The sequence below is a fragment of the Drosophila biarmipes genome, chromosome X (assembly GCF_025231255.1).
Source record: "Drosophila biarmipes strain raj3 chromosome X, RU_DBia_V1.1, whole genome shotgun sequence".
Lineage (NCBI taxonomy): Eukaryota > Metazoa > Arthropoda > Insecta > Diptera > Drosophilidae > Drosophila > Drosophila biarmipes.
This window is the reverse complement of record NC_066611.1, coordinates 8,971,707-8,988,190: the sequence shown is the minus strand read 5'-3', so window position 1 is coordinate 8,988,190 and position 16,484 is coordinate 8,971,707. Positions and strand designations below refer to the sequence as shown.

General features: G+C 40.7%; 5 protein-coding genes across 7 annotated transcripts; 2 read left to right on the top strand and 3 right to left on the bottom strand.

Annotated features, from left to right (window-relative positions):
• Positions 1 to 794: 794 nt before the first annotated feature.
• On the top strand, positions 795 to 5,263 carry LOC108026495 (translation machinery-associated protein 16 homolog). The gene is made up of 3 exons (XM_017097445.3): positions 795 to 856; positions 4,504 to 4,630; positions 4,698 to 5,263. The coding sequence occupies exons 1-3, from the start codon at positions 810 to 812 to the stop codon at positions 5,238 to 5,240; spliced, it is 717 nt and encodes a 238-aa protein (XP_016952934.2). The 5' UTR covers positions 795 to 809; the 3' UTR covers positions 5,241 to 5,263.
• On the bottom strand, positions 1,227 to 4,277 carry LOC108026664 (lipoamide acyltransferase component of branched-chain alpha-keto acid dehydrogenase complex, mitochondrial). The gene is made up of 4 exons (XM_017097708.3): positions 4,092 to 4,277; positions 2,356 to 3,042; positions 1,897 to 2,295; positions 1,227 to 1,835 (listed from the first exon to the last, which is right to left on the bottom strand). Exons 1-4 carry the CDS (start codon positions 4,161 to 4,163, stop codon positions 1,602 to 1,604), a joined length of 1,392 nt encoding a protein of 463 aa, XP_016953197.1. The 5' UTR covers positions 4,164 to 4,277; the 3' UTR covers positions 1,227 to 1,601.
• Positions 5,264 to 5,658: 395 nt separating the features above from the next.
• On the top strand, positions 5,659 to 6,314 carry LOC108026533 (cytochrome c oxidase copper chaperone). 2 transcript variants are annotated; one of them, XM_017097484.3, is made up of 3 exons: positions 5,659 to 5,783; positions 5,849 to 6,028; positions 6,086 to 6,314. In XM_017097484.3, exons 2-3 carry the CDS (start codon positions 5,874 to 5,876, stop codon positions 6,168 to 6,170), a joined length of 240 nt encoding a protein of 79 aa, XP_016952973.1. In that variant the 5' UTR covers positions 5,659 to 5,783; positions 5,849 to 5,873; the 3' UTR covers positions 6,171 to 6,314. The 2 variants fall into 2 exon arrangements, with proteins under 2 accessions (XP_016952973.1, XP_016952981.1); XM_017097492.3 differs by having other exon boundaries at positions 5,664 to 5,783; positions 5,846 to 6,028.
• Positions 6,315 to 6,718: 404 nt separating this feature from the next.
• Positions 6,719 to 7,921, bottom strand: LOC108026516 (microsomal glutathione S-transferase 1). Of its 2 annotated transcripts, XM_017097472.3 has the most exons (4): positions 7,684 to 7,921; positions 7,572 to 7,607; positions 7,395 to 7,474; positions 6,719 to 7,013 (listed from the first exon to the last, which is right to left on the bottom strand). In XM_017097472.3, exons 1-4 carry the CDS (start codon positions 7,849 to 7,851, stop codon positions 6,761 to 6,763), a joined length of 537 nt encoding a protein of 178 aa, XP_016952961.1. In that variant the 5' UTR covers positions 7,852 to 7,921; the 3' UTR covers positions 6,719 to 6,760. The 2 variants fall into 2 exon arrangements, with proteins under 2 accessions (XP_016952961.1, XP_016952954.1); XM_017097465.3 differs by lacking the exon at positions 7,572 to 7,607 and having other exon boundaries at positions 7,684 to 7,919.
• A 134-nt stretch (positions 7,922 to 8,055) lies between these two features.
• On the bottom strand, positions 8,056 to 9,935 carry LOC108026505 (microsomal glutathione S-transferase 1). Its single transcript, XM_017097454.3, has 2 exons — positions 9,685 to 9,935; positions 8,056 to 8,895 (listed from the first exon to the last, which is right to left on the bottom strand). The coding sequence occupies exons 1-2, from the start codon at positions 9,933 to 9,935 to the stop codon at positions 8,643 to 8,645; spliced, it is 504 nt and encodes a 167-aa protein (XP_016952943.1). The 3' UTR covers positions 8,056 to 8,642.
• Positions 9,936 to 16,484: the final 6,549 nt, after the last annotated feature.

The window sequence follows — 16,484 nt, the reverse complement described above, 5'->3', positions numbered from 1 at the left end:
TTTATACATATCTTGCTCTGAAAAAATGGGGTAACGGCTTGGGTCATTCAGTCTTTCAGAACTCTGAACTACAAACGTCATAACATACCTTTAGACATTTTTCAAAGAGGTTATAAGCTGTAGAGCTTTGAAACCTTTTTTGAAGATGTCGATAAGAATGCTCGGAAAAAATGGGGTAACGGTTTTGGTCTTTCAGTCTTTCAGACCTCTTATATAAAAATAAATTATAGCATACCCTTAAACATTTTATAAAGAGGTTTGCAACTGTAGAGTGTATTATTTTGAAAGTGTATTAAAACATGCTCTGGAAAAATAGGGTATCGTGTTTGGTCGTTCAGTCCTACAGACCTCTAATATAAAAACTCATAGCATACTTTTAGACATTTATCAAAGGGGTTTTGAACTGTAGAGCTTTGAAACCACTTTAGAAAGTGTCCAAATGTATGCTCTGAAAAAATATGTTAACGGGTTGGGTCATTCAGTCTTTCAAACCTCTGAACTAAAAATATTATTATATTATTATATATTATATTTTCTAAGAAAACTTTTTCTATTATATGAGAATATTTTACTGTATTCTGGATGAGAAAGCGGTACGTCACTTAATTTTTAGCTATTCTTTTGGCCATATTACCCTGCCATATCACCGCCACATGGCCAGTAAAGTGCCTGGTGCGTGTGAGCGAGTGCTTCATGTGACCCTGCAGTAGCTGGGCGAAGCCAGCGGACCAAATGGGATGCTCAAATTAAATTAAACCTGCAGCAAAACAAAGTTGAACAGCGTGTGTGTACAGTGTACACATACCCACATGCGAAGTAATGCGAGTTTTACGGAAAAGTGGTCTTCAAGACATGCGTGAGTTATGGGTTCACCTTTGGCATGTCGACAGGGGTATTGAGTACAGATAACCAAATTTAAAGAGGCCTTAAATCAAGATTTATGCGAACGTCTTTTTATAGATGCTCTAATACTGAGATGAGCCCATAATTTTATGATAATTTTACAATTTTGTGAAATTAAGGAGGCACCACAGTCCCGAACAAACGTTCCATGCCACAGCCATTTCCAGGGCATCAGCTTCATCCAATTAACTGCGCCTAATTCCCATTTTAAAGGATGCCAAGCACAAAAAGCCGCCACAAGGCCACAAAGGCAAAGTTGTAAGCCAATTACAAATATTTTACAACTCACTTAGCTGCCGGGGAAATATGCAAAAGACGGGGGCTTCACATAAACCGCTTGGGATATTTATTGGACAGCCATTAAAACAAAGCTTTAAAATAAATGCACACACTACAGTTGAACTGTACGCTAAAGCTGCTGCTTAACAAACTTAATAAAAAACTGATAAATGCAGGTAAACAAAAAAGTAGTTAAGCGGAGGGCCAGCCATGTGCGCCAGGAGCTTAAAGTAATCGAGGAGCCGCTCAGAGCAGCTGTCCTCCTATAAATGCACATTTCGGGGATGGGCGGCGGCACATGGCACTTGCTCCGGAACAAAACGGATTGTCGTACGATTTACAAAATTATATATGTCTAGATAAATGCATCGGGTAACAGCCTTATCCGTGGGAGTTAGCGCTTGCGGGTTTCAGGCAGTTCAGAGCAGCAGGAAGAGGGCCGGCTGCTCCAGGTACTGCTTCCACACGTTCGAGAAGCTGGCCATGGTCACGCCGTCGATGACGCGATGATCGGCGGACCAGCTCACGCTCATTACGTACGCCTTGACCACCTCGTCCTTGTCGTTGAAGCGCGGCACCGCCTTGGTCCTGCCCATCGCTCCGATGGCCACCTGGGGCGCCATGATGCAGGGGTGCGTGTAGGTGCCCCCAATCTGAAAGATCACAATCACCATCATCATCATATTCTTGAAACAAAAAGTAATTAGCACTCACAACTCCAATGTTGGACAGCGAGAAAGTGCCGTCGGCAAAGTCCGCTGGGGACAGGGAGCCAGTGCGCCCGCGCTCCACCAGTGCGTTCAGGTCCTTGGCTATCTCGATGATGTTCTTCGCCTGGCAGTTCTTGATGTTCGGGACCACCAGACCCTGTGGCGTATCGATGGCCACGCTGATGTTGTGGGCACCCTTGAAGATCAGCGATTCGCTGGCCAAGTCCAGAGAGCTGTTGACAATTGGATACTTGGACAGCGCTACGCTGGCGGCCTTGATGCAAAACGGCATGAACGTGAGTTTGGGCACGCCGTTCTCCTTGGCCACCGCCTGGAGTTGGCTGCGGAACTGCACCAGCTGGGTCATGTCAATCTCATCGCTGTACGCAAAGTGCGGGATTTTCTAAGGGGAAAGAAATCATTGGTTATTCATGGACAATTCCCTAGCTTTAGAAGCACCCACCAGGGATTCGGTCATCGATTTAAGCATGGCCTTGCGCACTCCCTTCAGCGCCTCTACGCGATCAGCGGGCACGGTTATAGGAGCAGATGCAGCGGGAGCAGGAGCAGCCTCTGGCGCCTTGGCCGCCAGTGTGGGATGCGGCACATTTGTGCCCGGAGGCACCTGTCCCAGGAACTCCAGGATGTCACCCTTGAGCACACGACCATTCTTGCCCGTCGCCGGCACCTTGGCCAGATCCAACTGGTTTTCCCTGGCCAGGCGACGAACAGCGGGCGTAGCGGGAATGATCACACGACCACCAGTGGGCGTGGTAACTGCTCCAGTTGGTTGCTCCCGCTCCGTTTCGCTGGCGGCACTTTCGGAGGATGTCGAGGAGGAGGAGGAGGAGTCCTCTGCCTCATCGCCCTCCTCGTCCAGCACATCGAAATCCACCAGAGGCTTGCCGACCAAAGCAATCTCATCAATTTTGTGGTAAATCTTGGTTATCTTGCCATCGTAGCGACTGGTGATGGTCACCGAGGCCTTGTCCGATTGCACCTCGCAGAGATTGTCGAACTGCTCCACAGTGTCGCCCACCTTCACGAACCACTCCTTGACGGTCACCTCGCGAATGCCCTCGCCGATGTCGCTGAGGTTGAAGGAGACCGACTTATCCAGGCTGGAGGTCACATGCAGGCAGCGTCTCAACTACAAGGAAGGGAGATTTAAATATGGGTTATTATGTTCTTTAAAGAAATTAAAAGCTATACTGCTGTTGGTTAAGACTTTAAACAAAGTTTGAATATAATTTTCCAAATGAAAGTTCCTAAGAGAAAACTAACTATTATCTTATGAAACTGTGGTATATAGAATGATTTTCGCGTAAGGTTTTTTTTATCAAATTAATATTATTCTCGGATAACATTACAAAATCAAGAAAAAAATAATTGCAAAAATATTAAAGAAAATATAATGTAATCAATTTTTAAAGCTTTCACTTTAAGTTAAATTCTATTAATGAGCTTTACTTAAAAGATATATTATAAATATTTTAAAATATATTTATATATATTTACTATCTATATATGGATTTATATATTGATCAATTGATCACTTTTTGCTATTGCTATTATATTTACATTAGTGTATATTTTATCTTTATGATCCGACTGTCACAAAATGTATACTTAATCCGAAAAGGAACTTTGTACTTTGTACTTACTGTTGTAGATCTACATAACAAATATAGAAATTCTTTTTATAGCACTGCTACTTTTTACTTAACTCCACATATATAATATAAATATTTTCTAACATGTTGATCAATTACTCACACAAAATTCAACTAAGGCTAATAATAATATATAAGTATATTATTTACATGACAATACAATACTCATATTATATTTACATCTATGTATGTTATGATCCTTATGATCCGATTGTCACTAAATTATAGTTAATCCGAAAAGGAACTTAGCACATTTAAAAAATATAAATACATACAAATTTAGCAAATCTTTTTATAGCACTGCTACCTTTTTGAAAATTTTGGGAAATAATTTTTGGAAAATGCCTATAACCGTTGAACTTTGATCTTATTTTTCCCTGTGTAACGAAAACAACTCGCTCCGATTAGAGGAGCGTCGAGATAGCTCTTCCCTCTCGCTCGCTCTGGGTGTTTGTGACATTACGTAACGGGTGGTGTTGTTTGACTTTTTGCCGTGGACTGGCGCTCGTTTTCCGGCGTAACTCACCGTCGCCTGGCGGGAAATGCAGTTCCTGAGCAGCCAGCAGGTAGCGCCATTGCGGAGCAGGTGTGTTGCCATTGAGCGGGACTTTGGGGCCTGGAAAAGCACGGGATATAGCGCGGATCGGTTGGGATCGTGGGTTTTGGCATGCGATCGCGCAGGTGTGTTTGTGCTGGCAAAAACATATGATTCTGGCTGGAGGTGGACCGTTGACCGTAACTATCGATACAAGCTGCAAGATCAGTTGGTGAAAATAATTGAAAAAGCTTACACAAATCAAGCTAATTTTAAATTATAATATATATACGGTTAAATAAACATATTATTGTGCTTATTTCATTTTATTGTGAAGCGAATTTAAAGTTAGTTTAAAAAATAAACTTTAAATATATCGTGTAACAAAATATTACCTCTACAGTGAAAAGTATCGCTTCAACTATCGTGAAACGTACCCACCACTGCGGATCCAGCTGATCGTACATGTGCCCGCCGGCGTTTACCAACACTCATCAAAACAACGTGAACATTTCAACGGCGTAAAAATGGTAGGTCTGCGGTAAATAATGATTTTAACAATAATTAAAATGAAATTTTAATATCTGTAACTACCAGACGAACCTGCGCAAGGAGCTGGAGAAGTGCAAGCACCCGAACAGCCGGAAAACCAAGGCGCTGGGCAAAAAAGCGCGTCGTCAGAACAACAAGCACAAAGTGCGGCTGGGCCATGCCATCAAAAGCAACCTCACGGGCGAGAAGCTAAGCTGGTTTCTGGCGCACATCGACGAGGAACGCACCGAGCCCCTCAGCCCGCAGGAGCTGGAGGATCTGATTGAGCTGTACTTAACCCGGTTCGACGAGGAGCTGGAGCAAATCAACCTGAAGCAGTCGATTGGCAAGCACCGGGCCAATCAGCATGCCGCCCGCAAGGATGTAATCACCATCACGCTGGAGAAGGAGCGCAACGAGTTCCGCACCGGCGGCCTGGAGCTGGTGAACCTCTGCGATCCGCTCAAGTTCAAAATGCTGCGCGACTGGGACGGCAGTGCGCTGAGTGTGCAGCACCTGAAGCTCGACCTGGTCTCGCACAACATGCTGCAGCGGCTCAAGGCGCAGCTGGAGAGCAAGGAAGCCACCAGCGAGCAAATGGATACGTAAAATAAATATAGAAATAGAAAGAACCATAATTGTTTGTTGACATTTGCGATTGGCTGTTTTGCAACACTGCCGGCTATCGATTGGCCGCAGCTGTTGTGCCTGGCAGGGTTGTCATGCTGCTTTTCGCTGAGACGCACGTGACAAAGTACAGATATCGGGAATGTTTTAACATTAAATATTTCATTTTGTAAAAATAATGTTAGCTCTAATTTAAAAAACTGACTGAACTGAGTGTTCCCGACAATACATTTTTTTGTGTAATATATTTTTCTTGCCTGTCTTCAATTTCCAGTTAGTTTGTTATTACATTTTTAAAATTTCCAAATTAACATAGAAACTTTTGTTTTAACTTATTCCTTACCATTTTTAAACCACGTTTTATTAGATAAATTTAAAACCGAAAACCGATGCTCTCTGGGTAGCTTAACCGATAAACATCCCTCTATCCGTGAGCCTCTTGACAACCCTGTTCGGTGAACTTGAATTTAGTTATTTTTGTGTGCGCCGATAAACCGAATTGTGGTGAAATATCCGTCTCGAAACGTGAGTTTTATTATATAAACAAACGCGAGGCGCTCAGTAACGCCCGCCCTATTGATACCCAGCAGTTGCTGACCGAACCCCGACTGAAGAATGGGCAACAGCGCGTCCCAGGGAGTCGCGGCTCCCAGTGTTTCGGCCGCCCAGGCGGTGGCCACCGCATCCTCATCCGGCACCGCTTCCGGCGAGAAGCCCAAGGGCAAGGCCTGTTGCGCCTGCCCGGAGACCAAGAGGGCACGTGACGCCTGGTGAGTACTGCCAACCAATGACGCAACCTTATAACTTCAACTGCCAATCTCCTCCAGCATTGTGGAGAACGGCGAGGAGAACTGCTCCGCACTCATCGAGGCGCACAAGAAGTGCATGCGCGATGCCGGCTTCAATATCTAGACCTCCTGCATGAGGCGGCCATTAGGAAGGGTACTTACTAGTCCTGCAGACCCCCAGTTCATCACCCGGATACCCAGCCCCTTCCACTGTTTGTTTTTGTTGCATCTCAAGCTAATTATAGAACTAAATTAATTGAAAGCCAAACGATTCGTGATTTTCTGGTTCGAGGATGGTACGTAGTCCCTTTTAAGATGTTTTTCAAACAATGTCAGGCTAATTGAATGGAAAAATTGTATCATTTCATGTTTGTAGGTAGTTCTTTCATTTTATCTGTAGTGACGTTGCAAATTATGCTTGGTTCGTCGTTATTTCACAATTTTACTTTTATATATGACCAACAAAATTGATAGTCCACAAAATTGTGATAGTAAAGGCAGTACAACTCGACCTCTACATGGCAAAATCTTAATTTATTGATTTTTATAAATCATTGAACTAAATTGGCTACCCTAAAGCCAATTTTAAGCTGATTCTAAGTTCCAAATTCAAGAAATTGCTTTAATAATAGAATTATAAACACCCCGAACTCAAAAAAAACATTTTGCACGTGAGGTTTAAGCCAGAAGGTACAAGTGTTTCTTTAGATTTATTTAGATAAAGCTTAGGGTGCGCAGGGCGACAACGGCGGCCATGTAGAAGGTGATCAGCAGCATGGTGGCGAAGGCCAGGATCCTCGAGGGCTGCGGCACCGGATACACGGCGTAGACCAGAGTGTGAATGATCCTGGCCACGGAGGCCACGCGGAACAGGTTGCAGGCCACGGTGGCATTCGGATTGGTGCTGATGTAAATCAAGGACATGATGAAGTACGGCAGGATGTTCTCCATGTCGTTGCGGTGGGCTCTGGAAGGTGGAGGAAATATTGCAAGTGGATGTAATGGAGCCATAATATCACCAATGCAGTCGAAGTTCCTCTTCAAGTACGAATTGTATTCCGTAGTTAAACGCTTATGCTCAAGGCGTTTTTAAAATGGTCTATAGTCATTTTTGAATAGCCTACACTAAGTAGTCGCTAACAATGCCTAATGGTATAATATAATAGCGATTGAAGACCATTAGGTAATTTAAGAGTAATGGACGGAAGTAGTTTCTGAAGTCCGGTACGTAATACCTTATCATCAGTGGGAGTAATAAGTTAAATCTTTTATAAAGTTGCTCTACACTTTTATAAAAACTTCTGGACTTCATGAATTTCGACTGCAGATGTGACACACGAAAACCCACCTTCTGACCCGCTCCACATGCGGATCATCGAATTGCACTTCCAGATTCTTGAAGAACAGATCCTCCTGGTTGGGAAAGATCTGCAAGGGCGAGAAACAACCACTTTTAGAACCCGGCCAAACAGGTTAAGCGAATTAATCTAAAGTTATCGCGATGACTTGCTGCTTTTATTTATACCTGGCGTCGCAGTGCCAGCGGTACGAGCGCCAGCAGCTGTGAATGGAATGGCGGAATGATGGTGACCTTTGAGCAAGTGCAGCGACAGAGGGAGATTTGCGTATGGGCCTACCTTGTACCGGAAACGCTGCACGGCCGTTAGCAGGGACATGAGGAGCATCTTCACCACCAGCACCGTGGCCCAGAAGAGGTAGCAGCAGAAGACGGGATTGTCCAGGTTGAACATGTCGCCGGGCGATGTCATCATCGGCTGGCTGGCATTGCTGGCTGGGGCCGACATGGCGGATGCGGAATGTGTGTGCGTTCGCTTTGAGCCGACTTCGACAAATGATAAAGCCGCGCACTCAGCTCAGTGTGGAGATCATAGGCAGGCGGCCAAACTGGTTACGAATTGCGTCGAATCGAATCTAGGGGGCTGTGCAGCAGTGGGACAGCCAATATTTAATCTACTTTGCCCAAGTGGGGTACTCTACAAGAATACTACTTAAAAGGTATGAAAAAGTATGTTACTGTTCCATGATTTAATCTACTGAATATTACATATTTGAAAAAAACTGTTAATTGATATTGAAAAGTATTTGTAGGTAAACAATATGTTTATAAGTACCTAAGACCTAAATACACTAGAGTACACTTAAATCCAATTGTTACCTTAAAGTAAGTACCTAGCTTTGTACCTAGACTTTTAACTCCTCATCACTGGTGTTGCTTATGCGTAGGGCTGAGTAGTTATGTGACTAAGGGTGCTCTACAAGCTTATTTCCTAAAAAGAATATTTAATTTGATATTAAGCTAAAAAGTTGTACTAGTGTAGAGTAAAAAAAGTACCTAACTTTTCTTAGATTTAAACTAGTAAATATTATATTAATAATTATAGTTGAATCGGAAAGAAATATCACCTCAGAGTATTTGTAAATCATTTGAAGAACTTAAGAAACTAGAGAGTAAGTTTAATTCCAATATTTTCTCTGAACTAGGTACCTAGTTTTGTACCTAACTCTTACTCCTAACTCGACATCCCTGGCGCAAAGCAGTGAGTAGCTTTCGGACCAGGTGGGGGTCAGTAGCAGACTAAATGTATTTGATACAGCAGATGAGCACGTAGCCCGCCTCGAAGCAGGTGATGGCGAAGGTGGTGAAGAAGGCCAGGGCTCTGGCTGGCTGCGGAACCGGGATTAGTGCGTAGACCACCGTGTGGAGCAGCCGGGCACTTGCTCCGATGCGGATGAGCAGGCGGGCGGTCAGGGGATTCGGTCCGCTGGCCACATACACCAGCGACATTAGAAGGAATGGCAAAACGTTCTCCAGATCGTTGCGATGGGCCCTGCGAAAAGCCCAAGAACTTTAGCTTTATACATAGAAAAGGGTTAAAATAACATTGTGTTATTTTTAAGTTCAATTCTAAGAGCAAGCACTATTATTTTCAGTATTATGGCGAGCGCGAATTCTTCAGCTTTAAATCATTAAGTTTGAATTAATTTTCTGGAAAAGTGTGAATACGAAATAATACCATAAATTATCATCTGAAAAGATTCAAGGAACCTAAAACCTTATTGATAAAAAGGGTAAAAATAATAAGGTTAAATTATAAGTTAAATATTAAAAACATTTAAATGGGACAAACGCGAATTCTTCCGATTTTAATCATTTTTAAAGAAAATGTATAAAAATAATACCAAATAATTCAAAATGATTTGATCATTTTCAATAAGGTATAAATTATAAATTAAATAATACTTTTATTTTCAATATTATTATTATTTTTCGTCTGCTTTAAATTGGACAAACGCGAATTCTTCAGCTTTTGATTTAAACGTTTAACTAAATTTTTAGAAAAGTGTAAAATAATACATATAACAAACATTTTAAAGAACTTAAAACCTTACACAAATCGTAGTTTAAAAATTAATAATAAATAACAATTATTTTTTAACAATAATTAAAAATATTTATCGACTGTTTAGAAGTGTACAAGCGCGAATTCTTGATGGCCTTGAATTTTTTTAAAGTAAAGTTTAAAATAAGAAGGTATTTATAAGTAAAATAATAAGAAAATCACATTAAGCACATATTTTTTTCAGCTCGAAATGGATGAAGTATATTATACACTTACCTGCGCACCCGCTCCACGTTGGGGTCTCCGAATCGAACCTCCGGACTGCGGCTGATCCGCAAGTCCTCCGGGTTGGCGTAGGTCTTGGTTTTCATCCGCTGGCGGGCCGTGAGCAGCGACATCAGCAGCATCTTGAACACCAGCAGGCTAGTCCAGAACATGTAGCAGCCCATCACGGGATTCGACTTGCTGAGCAGCACCAGCCGGAAGGCGGCGGCGGTGGGCGTGGCGTCGGTTGGTGCGAGATCCATGGCGAAAGCTCCGTTGCCGTCGGCCGTTCGCGGATGATTGCGTGGCCCAGGTGGCCGACGGGCGCAGGAGGCACAACAGGTGGAGCAGTTCCCTCAACCGACCCCGTTTCGACCTCACAACAACTCAATAATTTATCGGAAACAGACCGCCTCAGCCCCGTTTTTGGGCTATTTTCAGCGGCTTTTAAGTGCATTTCGCGAATTCATAATTAATCACAAACAATAGGCCTTCCGAAAATCGATTCGTATAAGGTCAAAAACCGGGTTAAAGTCGATAATATCTTGTTTTGCCTCAACTACAAAACCCATTCTCACTTTTTAGATGATGATCCGAGTGATACACAGTTTTGCGATTCGTATCGCTTATATTTTTTTGTTTTAAAGTAATATTTATTAAAATCAAATCGTGTAGCAATTATTTTTAAGTAGTTTATTTATAAAGGTGAAAACACGTCCAAAGACATCTTTTTTGTTCAAATCCGATGATGCGTTCAAAAGTTATAGGTAAAGAGATTCTGAAGAGTGTTTAAAAAAACTTTTTTTTTGCTTGCTTATTAAGAGGGGCTTTTGTTTGATTTAGCTTGACAACATATTTTTGGAAATGGTTTGCTGAAATTCCAAAAATACTGATAATCAATGATAACTTCATCATCTAGAGGACCAAAATGCTGCTCTTTATAAATCTTTTGAGGCGAGACTGGAGGCACTCCTCGCCAAGGTGGAGGGCCAACAGGCAACACAAGAAGAGACTTTTCCAAGGGAGTGGCACAAACTCCTCCGAATTTCAAAAAAATTGGAAAAAAGTACTTTACATAGAGGAGAATGCTGAAAAAATTGGAGTGAGGCGCTCTATCTCTGTAGGGAAATGGGCGGCTATTTGGCCGCTTTCCACAACGCTGAAGAATACTATCATCTAATCATTTGAAATCTTTTTATTCAAATAACACTGCCTGGGGATCGCCATTATCCCTATGTGTGACCCCATCGCCTCAAAGCTTTGTATCAATCCTAAAAATAAAAAAATATATTTCGCAAACATAATAGCACTTCGTTTTTTGCTCTAAGATACAAGCATTTTTGGTTTAATTTGAGGTACTTAGACGATTTTATGCTACCATTTAAGCATTTTAAATTTAATTTAATTTTTATCATACCTATTCGGTATTATACGACCTAAGATAAACAAGAGGCTACTTTCTTCTTTGTTTTTAAATATAACCACATTAAATTTAATTTTATAATAGCTATTTAAACCTTTTCGATTTAATTTAAGGAACTTTAACGATTTTATGATACCTATTTGGTTTGTTCGTTTTTCAAAACATTTGACAACCCTTTGTATTTCCATTTAGCGAGTACAACCACCCACCGAGCGAATTTATACACCTACCAAAATATAGGTGGCGTGTGTGCTGAGGTATCAAAGTTAGATGGCGCTAGTGGTCTTGAAACAAATTTAATATTATTGGAAATAAATCGTTTTATGAGTATTATTTAAATATTCCAAAAATTATAGGTGTAAAAAATAAAATAAAATAAATTAAGACCACGGAAAGCAAACTACAAGAATCATATACCATAAAAGATGGGCTAAAGTGCCTGCCATTTTGAAACCAATCAATTTAGTTAGCCTTTTCTTTAAGCAAGTATTCGCCTAGTGACATGGGGCATTAAATACCGATTTCATATTTCATTGGGGCCAATGCAGAGGCCGGGGAAACGGAAGCAGACTGATAGGAAGGGAAAGAGAGCCAGCATTTCACGCCCCCGATGCGTGGGGCCAACTATATTATCACTATAAGCGTGTGCACAAAACCGCAGAAATCATTAAAGCACATATACGAGTGCCCATGTGCGTAGGCCTGTACCGTGCTCGGCGTGTCAGCGTCTTTCAGCCAGACGAAAATGAATCGAAACGAGGCAATTCGCGTCTGATTAGATGTCTGCCGCCTAATGGAGGCCCACTCAGGCCGGGAACCCAGCCGATGTGATCCCCGATCCGGAGCTTCGAGCAGTGGCACATATCCCATTTCAGTGGGGCAGATGGCTTGGGAGTTACGCAAGATCGGTCCGGGGAAATGGGGTTTCAGTGGGGGAAGTCTCTCGAATTACTTGGCAAGCCCCCTGCTTACGCCTATTCTTATTGCAAACTTAATTTCGCCAAGGTGACTTGTCCCCCAGCCGAGTTACGTAAGACAGGTGCCAGGTAATACCTATGGATAGTATATCTTATATTATAGATTTAAAATATCTTTTTTTCTTGTTCCCTGGGGCCTTCGAAACAAGTTTGAACCTCTTTTATCCATAAGCAATGACGTATTCCGTGTATCCAAAACTAGTCAAAGAGTTCTTTTTGATACTGACTTGCCCTCTTTATAAATGTATTCTTCGGTTTTGATGAAATACACGCTCCAGCACCGGCATCGCGTTTTCTCAGTCGGAGTCGGCGTCATCGGACGACGACAACGACGACGACATCACGTAAACCGTCCAAAGTCCAAACCGCCAGACCACTTTTTGTGGCGTCGTCGTTCTTGTTCCTTCTAGTCTTCTGCGGGTTTCAGCCCCATGACGAATGGGCTTCCATACGTAGCAGACTTGTCCCAGTACCCCCGATTCCGAAGAGCCCTCTGCTATAACGCCTGAATATTTTTAGACCGATTGTAAAATGAACTCCCACAGCTTTCCGCTTTTCCTCAGAACTTTTCTGTTTACTTAAATGGTTAAATCGTAAGATTCCCTAACAAATTTTATTAGTATTACCGGTATTAGTTGTGTGTTGCATCAGAATAATCAATGTGTTCTCTAGTGAGTAGAGTTATTAGGTTTCCAAATTTTTGCCTTAGGCTTAAGCCAGCGGGCGTGGAAAGAAGCTCTGCCGCAACACGCACAGCGGACGGCAGACACAAATCGATGATACTAAGAAGTATTATGTATATCTGGCCCATTTCGATGGTTCTCAGAGGCTATATCGCCGCTGGATTTGGACTCTGCAGTAATTTGAACCCGTGTGTCACTAGATTGCGATAAGCCTGGCGAACTTTGTTTAATAGGTGGCTCAAAGGCTTTTACCCCATAACGATAGCCGGCGACAATTATAAAACAAAGGCATTAAATGCGTGGAGCAGAGAGTAAAAAGTATTCAAAACCCCCTTATCAGCGAGGCACAATCCATCTAGAAAGCAGCGCGAAAAAAAGAAAATAAAAACTTAATATAATCAGCAAGCGACTCATTCGCCTTTCACAAGTACATGTGTATATAGAAGAGCCCACTCACGCCGCTGATCCAAAGTCCGTCCATATGTCATCGTTACCTGAATGTTTCCCCGTCTATATATAGACCATGCCTAGGCCTCCGAGATGCTGCTCTAGATGCCCGAACCTACAATCTGTCCAAAATCCAATGGAATTTTAGGCTCGACCATTCGGGAAAATACCCATAGACGAGCACTCTTTGGGTCCAGATAACGGGCGACTGTGCCTGTGTGGGTCTGTATATACTCGAGTTCTGCAGGGGCCTTTCGAGCCTATACTATACGGTCTGGGGATTGTCTACGTGCGTTGTAACCGGCTCTGCAGCCACCACTCGAGGGGATTATCCCATTTTGATCGATCTCTTTTGAAATTTTATTCAAAAACAGATGAAATCGTTAGTTTTTTGCTAGATCCTTATAATTCCCAACTCGTTATTTCATAACCTAACTTTTCACCTAAGTGCGTTGTAATAGATCTCTTTTTTCGATCTCATTTGAAAATACATTCGAAAACTGATGAAATCGTTACTTTGGTAGATCCTTATAATTCCCAACTGATTATTCCATCGCTTAACTTTTCACCTTGATCGGCTCCATAATTTCTCAACTGATTATAGTTCGTAACATTTTCGTAACACCCCTAGCACTATTTGCTCCCTTTTCTAGTACTCTTCGTAACCTGGTAGCGAAATCAGTTTACAAACATGGTTGAAGTGATTTCCTCCGTAAAATGTAATGTCGAGATATCACAACTTCAAAGTCCGCACACACAGAAGTACCAGTAACTATAAAAAAAATGGGTGGAATCGGTTACATTGGTTTATTAACGGCTGAATCGCGATTGGCACCCCGACCAGACCAAGTGGCGATAAGCCCACCACCTGATCTAGGTTACAACATAAACAAAGTTGTGACGAAAGTGCCGGACTTTGGATTACGGTTCGCACGGTAGTAGCCTTCCCTTCTCGAGGGCCTGGTTAATATGCGCATTTATGGTCGGGCGATCGTCTGGCGGTTTAAGCCTTATCAGACAGACATAATTACCCTGTATAGCGCATAATTGGTCGGGGGTGTTAACCCGTTTTGGTAAGGTATGAATATGTATGAATATTTTTGGGGTTCTGAAAGAAGATTTTTTGATTGATCCGGATCAGTATGTTTTCTAAGATTTTATATATATATGTACTTACAAAAGTATTTTTATAATAATTTCAAAATTTCAATGTAGTGGGATTAAAAAAAAGGATAATTGTATTTTATTCTGGTATTTTCGTAGACCTTAAAGAACGCATTTCGTATTATATCATTTTATAAGAACATGTTACTTTGAACTCTGCTTTAACATATGGACATATTTAAAATAGTGTTTTTAAGATAACGATTTTTTAAATTAATGTAATGAGATTCGAAAGAAAAGGATAACTGTATTTTATTTTGGTATATTTATACATATTTAATAAAATATTTTTAAAATAACAATGCAGTATATATAAAAATGATAGGATATGATAAAAGTATTTTATTTGGTATTTTCATATACCAGAAAGAACGCATTTTGAAATGCTTTTTATAAGAACATGTTATTATGAACTCTGCTTTCCACTATATGTATACATATTTAATAAAATATTTTTAAAATATTAATACAGTATATATAAAAATGATAGGTTATGATAAATGTATTTTATTTTGGTATTTTCGTATACCAGAAAGAACGCATTTTGTAATGCTTTTTATAAGAACATGTTATTTTGAACTCTGCTTTTCAACATATTTATATATTTAAAATAGTATTTTTAAGAAAATAATGCTGTAGATATCTTTAAAATGTAGTGAGATTCGGAAAAAGAGGTTTATTGTATTTGATTTTGGGATTTCGTAGACCAGAAAGAACGCATTTTGTAATGCTTTTTATAAGAACATGGTGTTTTGAACTCTGCTTTTCAAGATACAAGTGGCATGCCATGTTTTAGGATGCATAACAACTTAGTGCTGAAGATTTAATCAGACAATCTGGGGGTTTCGGTTTGGGGCTTCGGGTGTTAAGGAAGGGGTCGGGCACGTTTCGCTCGTAGTGCTCGTAGTTTGTTTTCGTTCTGTCACACACCGGACTTTGGAATGCCAAGCGAATTACACAGCATTCGGCGACCATTACGTAGAATGTGGAATCTGGCTGTGCGAATGTGCAGTGGCGTACTATCGATGCGGTGGCAGGGTTCAAAGGTCGCACGAAGCACTGGCGTGGTGCTGCCCATTGCCCATTGATGATAGCGGTGCCCCACACATATATTGGAATGTACTTCAATCTAAACTTTGTTTGCGCCCGACACTGCGTATTAATTAATCTAGTTGTCAAGCATGGCGAACAAACATAGGCGCTGTCTCTTTTTGCCAAATATTTCTCCTTCTCCAGCTTCGAAGAATTTCAAACCAATAAGTTATATTTTATTCCACAAAAAAACTCAAAAAACGTTTTCGAAAAATGTGTTTTTGAGAAAAATTAAGTTTTGGGAACTTATTATACTCTAGAATATGATAATGATTCTGAAAAAATAATAATATATAATAGTAATTACACTTTTCAGCTACGTTCTAAATTAGCATGAATTAAAGCTAAATTGGGTTTTGATGTTCCAATATTTTATATCTCGTGTGCACTGCCACAAAAGCTGAAGTACTAACAGTTATTCACATCATCTATAATAATTATATGAGAGCCGTAATCTGAAATCTCTCGCTGCTTTGGCGCTCTGCCCCAAATGCCTATCTTGAAAGTGCTACCAGCACAGCTATTTTCACGCCAGATTTTTCGATCAAATGATCAGGAAAAAAAGTGTATATTCTGGGAGACATTATTAATAATATTTTACTGTTTTTAAAAGTTTATATTTAAATGAGATGGTTTTAAATACTTAGCAAAACTTAAATTTTACAAAAAAATTAAAGCGAAAAAGTTTGGTTTTTTGAAACTTTATTTCTCAGTAAAGCCTAAATAAAATAAGTACTATATAACACATAATAATAATAATATTCTTTTGTATTGAAATTATATACATGCACATAGTTTTAGCAGAGAAACATACATAAGTCGCAAAACACAACTTTTGAAGAAGGAGCAGTGTTCTTTGTGTAATGATCTTATATAACGTAAATAATATATTTAATCATCAAAAAATGTAAAATATTATTTGCTTTGCAATTACAAACATATGTAAGAACATTGTATTTACATTGTATGTAAGGCGCTGAAAACATTAAAAGCGTTTAACTTGAAATTCACTTTTTTGAGGGATAT